This window comes from Battus philenor, unplaced genomic scaffold (genome assembly GCF_028537555.1).
Source record: "Battus philenor isolate CCGP_79_NKW_IND1 unplaced genomic scaffold, ilBatPhil1.0.hap1 SCAF_28, whole genome shotgun sequence".
NCBI classification, from domain to species: Eukaryota; Metazoa; Arthropoda; class Insecta; order Lepidoptera; family Papilionidae; genus Battus; species Battus philenor.
The window spans coordinates 7,017,476-7,033,083 of NW_027181691.1; the positions used below are offsets into that span (position 1 = coordinate 7,017,476).

The window sequence follows — 15,608 nt, forward strand, 5'->3', positions numbered from 1 at the left end:
AAACTATTAATTCGTGAATGTTATAACATTCACGAATTAATAGTTTCGTCAATTTTCATTTCCAACCAATTTCCAATTTTCACGATTTAATATCCACATTTTTTGTCAATTTTGTAAATTTGATAGAAATGTAGCAGCATGTGGTTCACCAGAACCAGATAAATTTTAAAGGTGATAATCTGTAAGAAAAATACGTAAAGTTTGCTACAGATGAATGACATCGATACTTGCCTTGTTTCTTCGCTGGTTTTAACTTTTCCTGAAAATAAAAAGTTAATGTTTTTTACTTTAGTCTAATCGCACATATTTTGATTGTTTTAGAAAGCTGTCGGCCAATTTAAATAATGAGTTTATTTTGTGTGAAATTACGCGTAAGTAAATTTTGATTGACATCTGATACTTCTAATACTCACGACTTTTTACAACTACATTTTCTTATTTTATTAATAATTTTATGTAGGAAAAAAACATTTATGGGGCAATAAATGAATGTATATTAGGAAATTACAATTATTGACGCACGTCCCTGGCCATACATTCCAAAATGTTATTAATAATTACATTGTTTTAAGTTTATTCAAAATCATGCAAATAGTTTAACACGCACTCAAACATTTATTACTCAAGTATTACTCTCTTCTCTGGTTCTTTCCCCGATTTAAGTCTTTCTATATTCCTGATTGCACATTCTTACGTAAAAATATGACCGATAGGTCATTTATTTTTTTAATCACAATTAATTCGGGTTTCAACTGTGTAATTTGTCAAACCATTTATCGTTACATACAATTATATAAATAAACAGATTTAGACATTATATTAATCTTACATTGAAAAAATCTCCTTATGAAGGTTTGTGAAGTTGCCTGATGCGGGCAGTGCAAGACAGGTCATTGTGGAGATCTCTAAGGGACGCCTTTGTCTTACAATTGACGTAATGATGATCATGAGTATGTAAATGCCTATGCCTAGCGGGCGTCTATCGGCCAATATGACGGCGATAAAAATTTGCAACGCGTGTAAGAAATATATATTTTTGCTTTTTTTAAATTTAACATGAGACAGCGATTATTAGAGGTGTGATTTCTTCTATAAGCATTTCTGTGCCAAAGTATTTTTTTTTTTAATTTTATAGTACACCTTACAAATAAAATATCATTTTTTATTTGTACGCTTCTGGCAACTTAAAAATTTGGTAAGGTGTTTAAACTATAATATAAATGGCGTGCTATACATGTAAATATATGTATTGAAAAGAAATTATTCTTCCTAGGCACATATTTAGAAAGCAAGAGCGTTTATGCGATGTCCTGTTATTACGTCTAAATGATCTGGTAATAAGTCTTAAAATTGCAAAGCTTTAATTACTAATTATTACATTTTCAGTTACTTTATATATTCCTTTCCTTAACCCACAATATTATACATATGTCATAAATAAACAAGATAAAAAAATATTATATCAATGTTAAACTCGTCGTTTCAGCCTATAAACGGTCACTGCAAGGCGAAGGCCTCCTTCAAAGATATAGGGTATATATCATAATCGCCAAGCTTGATAGGCGGGTTGGCGATCGCATTGTGGTATTATAGTACGCGAAGGACGCTGTTTGCCCATCCTCTGGAAACTTGTTTGTGGGCAGTGGTAATCCTATATAATGCATAAATCCCGAGAATCGAACCCGCGACCTGCGATCATCAGCCCTCAACCGTTGCTCTATGTCAAATTATTACATATTAAAAACAGAAAACTTTGGAAAACCACCAAACACTTTCAATATGCAATATAATATAAGTGCCGGTGCCGATCGATGCTAGACAGATTACACACATAGAAAGTACTTACCACAATGGCAGTTGCGCCACGTCGTCTGCAAATAACCTCTCAGTGCATTGATCTCGTTTTTGGGCGCACAGTTGACGGATTGCACCTGCGATTTACTAACGCCAACGCCAAATATTAATTTAAATGATTAAGTTTTCTATCTGGTATAACTATTTATATTTTATGTTCATCTTGCTGTCACAATGATGTTGATTGATATAATTACTTCTCGAATTCAGAATCTACTTTCTTTTTAATACGAATGCAGTGTCCAAAGAGATGCAATAATAAAAAGACAATAAACGGTAATGATACCATAGATTTTTATGTACAATAAATAATACATTATACTAAGTTTAATAACTACAAATTATACTAAGCACACACAAGAAAACACATTTTTCACAATTGATCTGTACAAGAGCGAGTGCTCGTGTAAAAAATGGCAGAGTTTTGAAATAAGTTACTATTTTATACATCAAGAAACTTAAAAAGCAAGACTTAAAAAAAACTTATGAAATTACATAGCTAATACTCACCGTGGTTGTTTGTCTGAAACAAAAAGGAAACACGGTGTAATTAATATATAATGTAAAATTATGTGAAGTTAAGAATGCAATGCGAGATCGAATAAGAAGTTACGCAGAAGAAACGTGAATAAAAAAGGCGACCGGCATAGCTTGTAACCAAGCTGGAGCCAGTAGACGTGGCAAGGATTCCTGCACTAGGCGAAGCAACGACATCGGCAAAGTCTTGCCAAGACGCTGGATGTGTGCATCGCAAGAGGAGGGAGAATGAAAGCCTCTCATAACTATAGTCCATTGAATTTCATTAACAAGTAGTCTTGTGTTAAATATTATAATGAATTATTTATTTGAAATGGAACCATTGTATGACAGTAATATGTTAAATCTATAAGATATTTTAAATAAATCATACATATGTTAAAGTTAAAACCATTTTTTCGTTAGTTTTTAACCTTGTTATAATTAGAATTCATTATTGATATGAATGATTTTCAGGTAAAAGTAGTTGTAGTAACAGAGCTTTAGTTAAATCTACCACTAGAGACATTAATCTGGGATTGAAAAGAAGTTGTAAAAATAAAAAAGATGACACAATTATGTACATGGTAGAAAAAATATTTTACGCTGAAGAAACATTGTTAAGTAACATTGGTAATGATCATCATATTAGCGCAAAGAGCGACTTTCCGGGATCTAAGTTATGACGTTGGTTGACCTACTTTATAAAAAATTAAAAAAAGAATGGATATATACATGCAACCTTTATTATTATTAGAATTATCGTCGTATTATATATAATATAACTATTCAGTTTGTGGACGGATTTTCTCAGCAGATCAGCATTCAGCATTTTTTACACTTACATTAAAAAAAATTGACGACTCCAAAGAGCACCTAAATGCCTTTTCTAAGGAGGGTTACTTTAATACGCAAACTAAATGCAATAATATATTTAGGATCTTATCTTTTGAATGTATTTATTTATTTGCATAATTGTCACTTACCGCATTGACAATTCCGGCACAACGATCTAAGGTACCGTTTAATTTCTTCAGTTTCTATTTGAGTGGACCAATGTTGTAGGGCTTGCATGGGAATTTGGCTATGGATGAGCAGCAGAAAAAAATGGTTAGCAATGAGCATTAATTTTTTTAATTTAAATCGAATCTCTAATCTAGATAGATTAATAGCTAGCTAATAGCTTATAAAAATGGCTTTGTTTTAGATAAAACAAAGCCATTTTTATAAGCTATTTAATCAGTTAAAATAAAAAGTAACTGAAAATTTGAAATTTGACTTACCAAACATTGTAGCATTTCTTTCTTTTATCTGTAAAATATAAATGGATATATAAAAAGCGCATCACATGTATGTATGTATATTATAAGTTTTAATTAAATAATGATTAATATAATGATTACTTAATTAAACAATAATTATTATAAAAAATAACGTTTTAAATTATTTTGTATTACCGAAGTTCCTATTTATATAACTGTCACCCTATTTATATAATCACTGAAGTGATTTAGATATTGGTATGGGTGCAAATCGCAAAAAGCTCTATAATAACTACGGACGTCATTACGAAAAACGTGACTGCTTCTAATTATATATACATATATATATCATAGCATATGTGATGAAGTTTCTCCTTAACACATGATTTTTTAAATTAAAATTATACGCAGTACTTATCGCTGGGCTCGCTAAACAGACATAAGTGAGTCTCACGTTAAGTATTTTAGTCTGCATAAATAGTTACCGTTCGTGGTATCAAAGCTGTGGAGATGGAAGTTTACGCAATTGCGCAAATATCTATTTGCCTACATTTGATTGTTGCTTCACGCTGTTAACTTTAAAACGGCTTTTACACACGAGACTTGGCTTAAATAAAAACCTGTGTCAGGCGCCCAGACATGACGCCTTAATACATGTAATAATAGAATAAGCGATATCGATTTGGTTGTTGTGAAGAGACATAAACGTCGTCTCTAATGACTTAGTTTCTAGTTAATAGGGTTGATAATGCTGGGAATATAACGCTGTATATTATAAATCGTATTACGTAATCGTGGTATTGCGTCACACTAAGGCGTGGGCGGCGCGTTCGTAAGCTGACAGCAGACTTAGCGTGCGACATTACTTTATGACGCAATCTTCAAGTATATTTCAGAATAGAAGGTTTGACGTTTGTCTACCTACTCGTACTGCCTCCCGTACATGAATCTTAAGAATTGGATAACACTTATTAGAATAATATAGCCAAGGCGCTAAACCAAAATGTAATAATGCTACCCTACTTATGTAGTAATTACAACATAGTACAAGTCTGAATTTCTTCGAGAGAGGCCCATGATTTGCAATTAACATCTATCGGCTGACATAATGATGATAATTTATATTTAGTAGGTGATATGTGCGTTATAGTGGTTTTCACATAAATAAATCCTAACAAAAAACGAAGTAGCGCAGTAGCAGCTAAATAAGAAATCACTTACGGCATTGACAGTCGCTGCAGAGGTCTTTGTTATTCTGGGATGTATTAGACGGGCAGATCTTAATAGCTAATGGGTCAGTTGCGCAGAGGATATCAGGTTCAGGGGCGGGCGGTTCGCATGCGGATACGTCGTCTTCGTTATTGCAGCCATTTCCCGTTTCCCCCGAGCCCGTCTCGCGTGTGCCTTGCGAGGCCTTCTGTATACACATATCGCAGTCATTGGCTTCTTCGGTATACGCAGTCGGGACGTCGAGCTTTCGTTTGATCGCTGCGCAATGGCTAAAATATGAAGACAAACATAACTATACTTTTTTTATTAAATTTTATATCCTTCAGATGTTAGCGCCCGTGTATTATGTTTTGCAATCATAATTAATATTTTCCATTTTTGCTCTTGTCCTTGCTATTCACAATGGTAATTTATATTGGAGCAAAGTTAAATATGTCCCTTCTATAATTCAAATTTAAAAACTTAACAGTCTTCTGTGGTCAGCCAATGTAATAAACTATTATGTGATTGCTTTATTTTGTAAGTTTGTGATTATGTACACATTAAAATTTTTCTATATTAAAAACGGTTAATAGCTAACGGTTGTAGATAAACATTAAAACTGTCTTAATAACTGGATAACTTAATACGTAACAAAATTTTTTGATTTGTATTTTGATAAATGAATATCTGAAACCTGGCGGTATCAATAGAAGACTTCCTTTCACATATTATTTTAATGAAGTAATAGTAAATGTATTACATACTTTTTAACACTAATTAAAAAGAGATTTTTTTATCAAAAAAGTAATAAATGAGTAATTTTTAAGGTTGTTAGATTTTTAACTATAAAATTAAATAAGTTTGGATAAAAATCCATAATAGTACAACCTTGTCCACAATATCAAAAAAATAAGAAAAAAAATTGCCCAGCGGTAATGGACTGAGACTTGTGATTGTTGGTAGCGCGTTTGATTTCTGGGATACAATCTTGCATTATTCAAACTTTGTGCACTAATTATATAGGATTGCCACTGCTCACAAATAAGTTTTCAGAGAATGGATAGCAATGTCCTCTGCGTATGATAAGATGCCCATTGTTTTTCTAAGCTATTAACCATAACAACACACTGGGATCGGCAACCCGCCTGCCAAACGTGGGGATTATGGTAAATCCCTCCATAGATATCTTTGAGGAAGATCTATGCTTTGCAATGGGAAAATGTGTTAATCTGCTGAAAACAGAAGAGAAGATAAAAACTTACTCTACTGGTGGGTCCGTCCCAAGGCATTTGGACTTTCGAAGTTGTTTTGTACATCTGCGGTCGGCTACTCTAAAAGCAAATTTGTTGTTCATTATCGGTTTATTATGTATTAAAATAGTGTTTAATAATAGATATATTCACGCATAAGATTAGTACTTAATTTTTTAAATTAAAATATATTTGCTTCTTTTGTATGTTTCATTGCACGGGCGTTTATTCCTATTTATTTCTGGATTGAATGCAAAGTAATAAATTGTGGAACCCTAATGTAATAAAAATATTTCTCCGACTGAAGTTACAATTTAATAACATTTCCCATATTTTTTTTATTCTTTAGGTTAAAATCAGTTAATTATTATAGTAAAACCAAACTTAAACGGCATAAGTATATTCCTTAAAAAAGCTCTTGTCCTTATTCATCTTTCAACCGTAGGACGTGCACAGCTAGATATAGAAATCTGTCAAAGATCTTCTAATAGCGTAATTTTGAGGGCTATATTCGATTGGTGCTGGACGCTGTCAGCCGTTTTGGCTCTTACAGTCTTTTAGGACTTAGAGTTTATGATTTAAAATCTATGTCAGATGCGTCGCTTGAGGTATTGTATTGACTAATTGTTATCTACTCGGTTTTCGGAGAAAGGTGTGATCCTTTTCTTCGTCTTATTTAAGCTGAAGCTATATCAGAGTTGGGAAAGGATCGGTTAGTGTCGCCGGTGAGTGTGGCACTACGTCGCGCACGGAAGGACACGAGGGTGATTCATTTTAAAACTGATTCGGTTGTCGTTCACGCGCCTTGAGACATGGGTTGGCGAGTTGAATCCACCGCCCAGTTTTTTTATTCAATTCAATTCTGTCATTTTGTTAACGGCTTGCATCCAGCGTTAACCTTATGTGGGTTGTACACATTGCGTGTAGATATTCTACGGTACGCTTACAGGGTCTGTGGTCTCCACTCTGGAACCTTAGGCCCACCGCCACTTCAACTTACCCAACGGGGACAAGTCGGTTAATTTCATTCGTACGATCTTTTCATTACTGATTGATTGATTGATTTTCATTACTGATGAATGTTCTTGAACATTCACAGCCTACTACATGGCCTAGAATGAGTAACCACAAACCATTCTGTGCTGATATGGTTAGTAGTAAGCAACTGTATATGATATGGTTAGTATTAAGTAGCACAAATTGGTCGCCAATAAAACTTAGGTGTTGTCTGTATACAGTAAACACATGTTTTAATAATGTACTACGAGGGTCAAACTGAAAGTTCTTAGAAAATCAAAAACTAAGCATTCTAGCAAGTTATTAGTTTTATTATAACTTTTCAAAATAGCGTCCATTTACATCAATACATCGCTGCATTCGATGGAACCATTGAGAAAAGCACCTTGCCAGTAATTCCACGTCTGAGGTCGCCAAATAGTCGATCGTTTGCCTGGCGGTGTGCGACGAGGCATTGTCGTGATGAAGGAGGATCCTGCTGCGAGGTCGTTTCTCTCGAACTTTTTCCAAGACAAGTGGCAAACAGTTGTTAGTGTACCACTCTGCATTAACCGTTTTATGATCCTCTAAGACAACTGTCGCGTAATGACCTGTCTTTCCGAAGAGCGAGGCCACCATCTTTTTTCCAACACTTCGACCTCTCTTCACTTTAGTTGGCAACTCTTCGGAAGGAAACACCCACTGAGCAGACTGTCTTTTGGTTTCCGGATCATAACAGTAAATCCAGCTTTCGTCACCTGTTAGTATGTCGAACACAGCATTTGAGTCACCTCCGTTAAATTTTTGGATCATTTCTCGGCACCAATCAACACGGCGGAGTTTTTGAGCCTCGGTCAAATTATGCGGTATCCAGCGGGCACAAAGCTTCCTGACCGCTAAATGTTCATGGAGGATTTTGTGCACTTGACTCATACCTATGCCTAGACTTGTCCGAATCTGCTGATAGGTCACTCTTTTGTCAGTCTCTATCATACGCCGCACAACACTGATATTGTCTTCAGTCGTCGCTGTAGAAGGCCGTCCCTCACGCAAATCATCGGTGAGATTAGTTCGACCACGTTTGAATTCATTAAACCAGTTGTAAACTGTGGCACGAGATGGGGCTTCATCGTGAAAAGCCAATCGAAGTCTATCATAACTTTCTTGTTGACTTATATGACATCCAAAGTCATAAAAAATCATTGCACGAAAATTTTCTCGGCTTAAATTCATTCTGACGTGCACAGACAATTTTCAATTTGCCGCCAAATCGTAAAACAAATGACAAATGAATGAAATGTATACTCAATATTATTGGTAACGAGTTCTATTTTCAAAATTTAAACTTATTTTTTTAATATAATGCTTTTAAGTTGCCAGTTCTAAAAACTTTCAGTTTGGCCTTCGTATCGCAAAGCGTTTACTGCATAAAGCTAAAAGAGATTTACGCTTTCGCTGTTATAAAAGATCAAACGAATACTTACACCGGTTCGCCCGAAATGTCACCCGATGACGGATATTCAGTCAGCCGCGACAGAGCCGAGCCGCGCTTTGCAATCATATCGCTGCAAAATTAAATTTCCTTAAAAAATATCACCAATAATCATTTCACTTTGAATTATACTTTGACTTAAAGTAGAGATCACGATTAAGGCAACGGGAAGACGATGCGTGCAGGCCGCATTCTAAAGGTTATATTGGAAATTTACGAAGAAGGCCTCTAGTGAAGGTCCTACTGATAAACGATGATGATGATTTCAAAACTCACGGATACGGTGGACACATGGCTCGGTCGGTGCGCCTCGCTACAGAAGTAGGCCGCTGTCTGAAATATTTATCTCAAATTGTATTTAACTAAACTATTAATGTAAAATAAAAATAGTCCGGCAATACAAAATCGTGACGTATAATAAATCTTAAAGAAATTCTACATTATTTCGAAACAAGCGTTTACAGATACAGTTAAAATTTAAATGACATTCAAGATATTGTTGAAGTGGATAAAACAACAGACCGAAAGATCGGCCAATAGGTGGTAATAATTGGAGACAGCGAAGAGATAGGAAAGTTTAACAACTAAATGAATGAATATTGGAGGGTTCAGGAACCCCACAAGGTAATAAAAACACAACATCTTGGTAGTTTTGCGGTCAACCGACTCGAAGAAATTATATATATACATAAATTATATATGAACGTATACAATAGTGTAATAATACTTTAATACAGTAATTGTTTTCCAGGATGAAATTAATATTAATCATCAGAAGAAAATTTAAGCATTAGCAATAAAAAGGCAAAATGCATATAATCATATTGCAGCTAATTGCCAAGCATATACTGTTCATTTTGTGTAGTTTTTAGTATCTCTACGAAAATCGTAGCAGTTCTAGTAGCTCTTATTTAAATACAGACTATTAGCTTAATTTATACATCGGCGTTCTGAACATTATCTTTAACAATACTTTATATTTTATATTATTTTTATTTACTACCTTACTAATGATGAAGTTCTAAATCTCCACCAGTGTCTTGACTATTATCACTGCAATGCTCAATGTTACTACGAATCATTTTAAATAAACTAATTTAATATCCTTATCATAAATATTTCCCTTATTCGTAATTATAAAGTAAGTCGATTCGAGTACAAAACTAGGTACTCATGAATTGAAAATATGTATTTTTATTCGATTTTAGTGAGAAATTTTGTATATGACAATGATATTTTAGAAATTGTACTGAAAACAAAATCACACTTGTTCAAACGATCACAACATCAGGAAACTGTGTATTTACCTCAGAGTTCACTAACAAAATATGCTAAAAGGAAAAGAGAGGTGGAATCAAATTGCAAGTGAGATTAAATAATTCTTACAAAGAAGGGAATGCGGTTTGTAAGTAGAAAAGCGAAGAGACGTACGCAGATGGAAGGGTTGGCACTTGCGACGGTCGGTATATAGTTCTGCGCTTCGATCTGTAATTTTAAGAAAAGAATTAAAGGTAATGTGCGAGTGAAGATGCTAACTCGTTACTATTATAGATACAATGACGTTAACGTAAAAAGGAATAACGTTAGCAGAAGAAATTCGCAATTCTGCTGTAAATGATATTTTTTTTTGGATAAAAAGGACCCTTTTCTAGATTGTTAACAACAGTGACAAAATTCAAAGTTGGTCGCATAGTTGTGAAGATTTACAAAGTGCCGGAAGAAATATTTGAACCGTTTCGATTTGAAGCCCCCCCGGCTTTCGCAGACCCAACGGTCGTTGGTTGCACGAGCAATATGGACTGCTTATTGCCACTTCAAACAAGCAATTCTTTGAGCTACGTCCATGGTTTCAGTTTTTCTGCGGATTTTATGATAATTCCTACGATTATGTTAGTTTAAATCACATCTCACATGAATAAGAATTTTTAAAAAATAATGATTTTGGGAGGTACAATAAAATTATCAAAGCCTTTTCATAACATGAATAACAGCATTTATATATACGACATTAGAAAAATATTACTTACGTACGACACTGGACATGTTTCGATTTGCTTTGAGTTTTGGCTGCCATTCGAGTAGGACATTCTGTGTTCCTAGAAAGTAATGTTTACTTAGTTTAACTTGTCTGCAAAAATGAAAGTACCAAGCGTGCTTCTATAACCCCACACAGGAAATTCTGGAGTTGCTAAAAGAAAAATTCTTCAGAAAAATAGATGCCACTTGAACCTTCATATTTTGGGCCGCTTGCTATCCTATCCCGCGAGTCTGGATCGACGAAAAAATTATAGAATTTCCGTTGTATATTTTCCGCTGGTGTACTAGCCATGTAACATGGACAAATACATGCATTCCGTAAAAAAAATAAAAGAAATCTTTAAAATCATTCTTGTTGCATGTATGCGTAAAGATACATAATTAATTCATCTTTTCTTTCAGTCACTGTGCATTCGGATTTTAAGACTATTATTGTTGTACCCACTACAGATTTACGTATTTTTAATGTAATCTTCGTAAATTATTTTCATATTTTTAATGAAAGTTTTGTTAATAAATATTTGATAATTAAAGCATGCCTTATCTTTCTTTTGAATTACAAACGTTATTTCTAAATATTTTTTAAAATTGATGAAACTTGTCGATTTTAAAATCACTTATTTTTTTTGCGAAATTACTACACAAATAAGAAAAATTAACTATTTACTTACGCATCGGTTTTCTGACCCGATTCCGATGATAAAATTGGCTCTGGCATGTCCGTGCCGCGGCTGCTAAAAATAGTAGCGTTGATTAGACATTTAGTGATGGATAAATTAACATTACATCGCATATGTCGTTTCAGTACAAATTGATGAGGATTCTTTGTTACGCTGGCTTCAAACTAATTTGTTTAACAAAACTAAAACATCCATAAAATGAACATATCGCGTTCCAGTACTCTAAATTTGGTAATTAAATGCTTAATATAATAGAATAAGTAAATGAAACCCTACTCTTGGTTTATGATTATTTAATGAAATAACATTGTATACATTTCTTTTTCGTGTTAATGACGTATATAAAATCGTCTTCTTTTCATTTTTGTATTACTAATTTTCAACCGCCGCCTAAAGAGGTCACCCGCCGATTCTAACTCCGGCATTCGGGAAGCTCCGTAATATCTTTTCGTCCAAAATACCGCAATGTCTGAAGACGAATGTCTTTGTTTGTTGCCGGTGATGATTTATAGATCTGTGATATAGTAATTTACGAGGAACTCTATAAGATAGTTCAAGGTCGCCCAGAGAGCAACGGAGAAGGCTATGCTTGGAGCTTCAAAGCAAGTTATTAGTAATGAAGAGAGCCACAGAATAATCAAGGTCACCAAAACAGCTCTAAGAAATGTTCGCCTGAAGTAATGGTGGTCATCATAGTGCAACGGATGACTTTAGGGCTGGGATGTTATCGAATGGATATTTTAATAAATAATTGAAGACACTAGATATTTCGATGGTGTTGTTTGGACTAATTTAAAACGCAATACGTTTTTAAACAGAGCTAACCTCGATGAAAACAACATTTTTATGTGCTCAACTTGTGCGATGTCTAAATAAACGAAATTTATTTTACGTGTTTTATTCAAAAATAATTGGCCTCAAAATATCTTCGGGGCTTAACATTATTTTATTATATTATTATCATCATCATTTCAGTTGTAGGGCGTCCACAACTGGATCTAAACTTCCTCCAAAGATTTCCAACGGGACCATGTGGGCTCTGTACCACGTCTTCCGATGATCTTACCAAGAACGTCTGTCTATCTTGGGATGCACGCTCTTGTCGGTCCATGATATTTTAAAAAATTTTCTAGGCCTCAACAGGGTCTGCGCGCTATGTGTATATGCTATATTCTAATGAATTTTGTCTTGTTGTATATTAAATATACAGGGCTTCTTAATATATATTAACAGCATATTCTGCATTAATGGGGCGGCCCATGTCTTTTTGTGTCATAGGATATCCAGGTTGAAATGATTATTACGAAAATACGGTTCTGGAATCTAAGCTAGTACTAGAATATTAATAATAAACTTAAAAAGGTACAAAAGTATCTCATATCTAGGTAACTATGTAAGGTAGATATGAAGTAATAAATAAGTAACGCTTTAATAATTACCAATATTTTATTAGGTCCACTTGCGATGAACAATACACAGACGTTTGAGACATTTCTGAATCTTGTAAAAATCTGAAAGGAAATCGCTTTTTGTATTCGTAAAACGTGGAAATAAGCTGATGATATCTTTAAGCAAATTGAAATACGAATTAATGATCATTTAAAAAAGAAAATTTTCAGACAGAATATAATAATTAAAACATAATTCACTGCTAATCTCAACAAAAGATGTTGACTTCAGTAAATTCAATTTAATTTTAAAGCTATAGTATACTTAACGATGCGTACCTCTGGATAGACTTATCCCTTTTCTTTACTGAAAAAGAATAATAAAAAATATAGTGCACTTCTTGATTTAATATCTATGTCTTATATAGAGAGTGTTTGGTAATAGGTGTAAAAGCTTTAAAGGCTCACTTAAGCCAACCATCCTGTATTGTGTGATCGCTCTGAAATTTTTTACATCAATTTATTCTTTACATGAAACACTATCCGACAAAAATGTTAATAGGCTTTACGTTCACACATATAAAGCCTTTATCTATAACCAAACACCAGGTATACAATTATTAATTTAAAAACTCACACTTGTCGCGTTTACCGTGTTTCCTCTCAGAAGGACACGTACAGCACCTGGAAAAATTGTAATCAGTTGGTGATTCATAACATGACCCTTTTACGTTCCTCGCTGCTACATTTAATGGGAAAATGGTCAAAACAATCCTAATGAAGTTTGTTTGCTTATGAGCTACTTCTTAAAAATATTAACCTAACAGATAGTGTGTGGTTAATTAGCCCCCAACGACGATAAATCGACGTGGTCTTGAACCATTGTAATAATACCAGGTTTTCTAGGTGTAGCATGAACAATGCATACTGGGAGACGGGTTATTTAGATTAGCACAGTGCGAAGGACTGTGGGTGATCCTTATCTTGGAGATACCGAGGTCTCCTATACAGCGTGGAGGGCGTCCATCAAGTGGACGTTTTGGGTAGGAATCCCCGATAACCCTGTACCAGTGGCATCTTGAATCTTATACAAGAGGTATAAGATTCAAGATGCCACTGGTATCACCCATTTTTCAACCTAGTTCTCTTAGCTTCACAGTGGCTAGAAACAGAAACACTACATAGCCAGCACGAGGCGCCATTCTGAGTGGGTTTTCTGCACGGGAGAGAAAATGAGTTATTCATATCACCTTTTCCTTCGCGACTAGTGTATTACACCACATGGTCAGATCTTCCCTAGCCATGTAATGGTTGCCAGCAGAGCAAAAGATCGTATCCGCCCCAAGGAGCTATGAAGAACCAATAGAAGTGTGTAGATGCTCTCTTTGTGTTATTGCCCTTAGGGTATGGAAAAAGGAGAAGCCGAGAAGTAAGCAGCGTTAATCTAGGTTCCCGCGCTCTTTTAATGGGGAGGAGAAAATTTTTTCCTCTCCAGAGGCGGTGCTGCGGATGTGTTCAAACATCTCTAGGGTTCCGCCATATAGTGATAGAATTACGTAAGGATTTTAGCCGGTGCAAATTCAACATAAACCAGCTTTGCTTCCTTTCAAGGCCAAGTATGCGAAGTACCTAAACATGTAGCCGATTGTTGTTTTACATTAAGAAGAATTACAGTTGTTGTCAAAAAACATTTCATACTTACGACGATTTACTGCATGTGACTTGAGACGAGGGAGATGAAGGCGTGGGTTTGTCGGCTGGAAATAAGCTTTGTATTCAAGTTAAACTATTATTTATAATTTTCAAGAGATCGCATCGTTCATTGTAAAATATAGAAATCCACTTTTGAAAAAATGGGATATGTATAATAATTTTTACATTTACATTATTTATTTGGTAATAACAGACAATACAGTAAAATACACGAGTTAACATGATTATAACCATTATATTTTTATTCCTTCTCTAACCATTTTTGATTATTTCACTATTTTCAGATAATACCGATGGTATTCGATACGTATACTCAATATGTTAATTCTAACTGATAGTTTATCGTGCCAGAGTCCGTTACGAATACGCTACGACGCCTACGTAAGTTTAAGGGTAATGAGTGCGGCAGCTGTACGTTAATATTACGTGTGAAAGCTTTAAAGGAGCGAATTTATAGCTCATCTGCTAAGAAAAAGCTTAAATGCTTTCACTATAAGGCGATCACTCTGCTACAGGTAACTTCTGGTCAGCAAGGTTAGACTGTAAATAAAAATTAATTTTAATACGACGTGATTAATTAAATCGAATCGAATGTCGTAATTAATAAAATTTTGAAAACGCTTTTCTTACTATACTATCATTACGTTATTTTTTAAATCTGTATCGTCGTCGTGTACCGTACATTAACAAATAGAGAATGAGCTATAAATTTATAATTTTAAAGCTTTTACACCTATTACCAATCACCACGTGTTTTGTGTTCAATGTTTTAAACACAAGTCGGTAATAAGTTAATATAAATATATGATTATACTTACAACACCCACAGCAATCATTCATGGCCGGTGTACAATATTTCGATCTGTTGCTGCGCTCCATTGTTCTGTTTGAGTAAACGTTTCGAATTTATTTTCCTTTAATTAAATAATTTAATTGTATAGAGCTTAATTGTGATGTGAATTTTATGCATAAAATTTGTACGATCTTTGATTTGATAAATAAAGATTTGGACGATCTATATTTATCAAGTCATAGATACCAATTAAAGATTTTGGATACTAAGATTAGATTATTAATAATCAATAATAGTAATAAAACTCGAAAGAACGCTAACACGTGTCAATCTTTTTGTAAAATTAATGTTTCCTCAAATCAAAAATGAGGAAATCCGTAGAAGAACCAAAGTCACCGACACAGCTCCAATAATT

The 15,608-nt window shown here is 34.2% G+C and overlaps 1 protein-coding gene across 1 annotated transcript in view; it reads right to left on the reverse strand.

Annotated features, from left to right (window-relative positions):
* Positions 1-13,307: 13,307 nt before the first annotated feature.
* Positions 13,308-15,608, reverse strand: part of LOC137925827 (uncharacterized) — a 40,635-nt gene continuing 38,334 nt past the window's right edge. Inside the window, exons 31-33 of the mRNA XM_068769286.1 lie at positions 15,219-15,283; positions 14,390-14,444; positions 13,308-13,371 (exon numbers count right to left, since the gene is read on the reverse strand). Of these exons, the coding sequence (XP_068625387.1) occupies positions 13,308-13,371; positions 14,390-14,444; positions 15,219-15,283 (184 nt within the window). The remainder of the gene's footprint in view (positions 13,372-14,389; positions 14,445-15,218; positions 15,284-15,608) is intronic.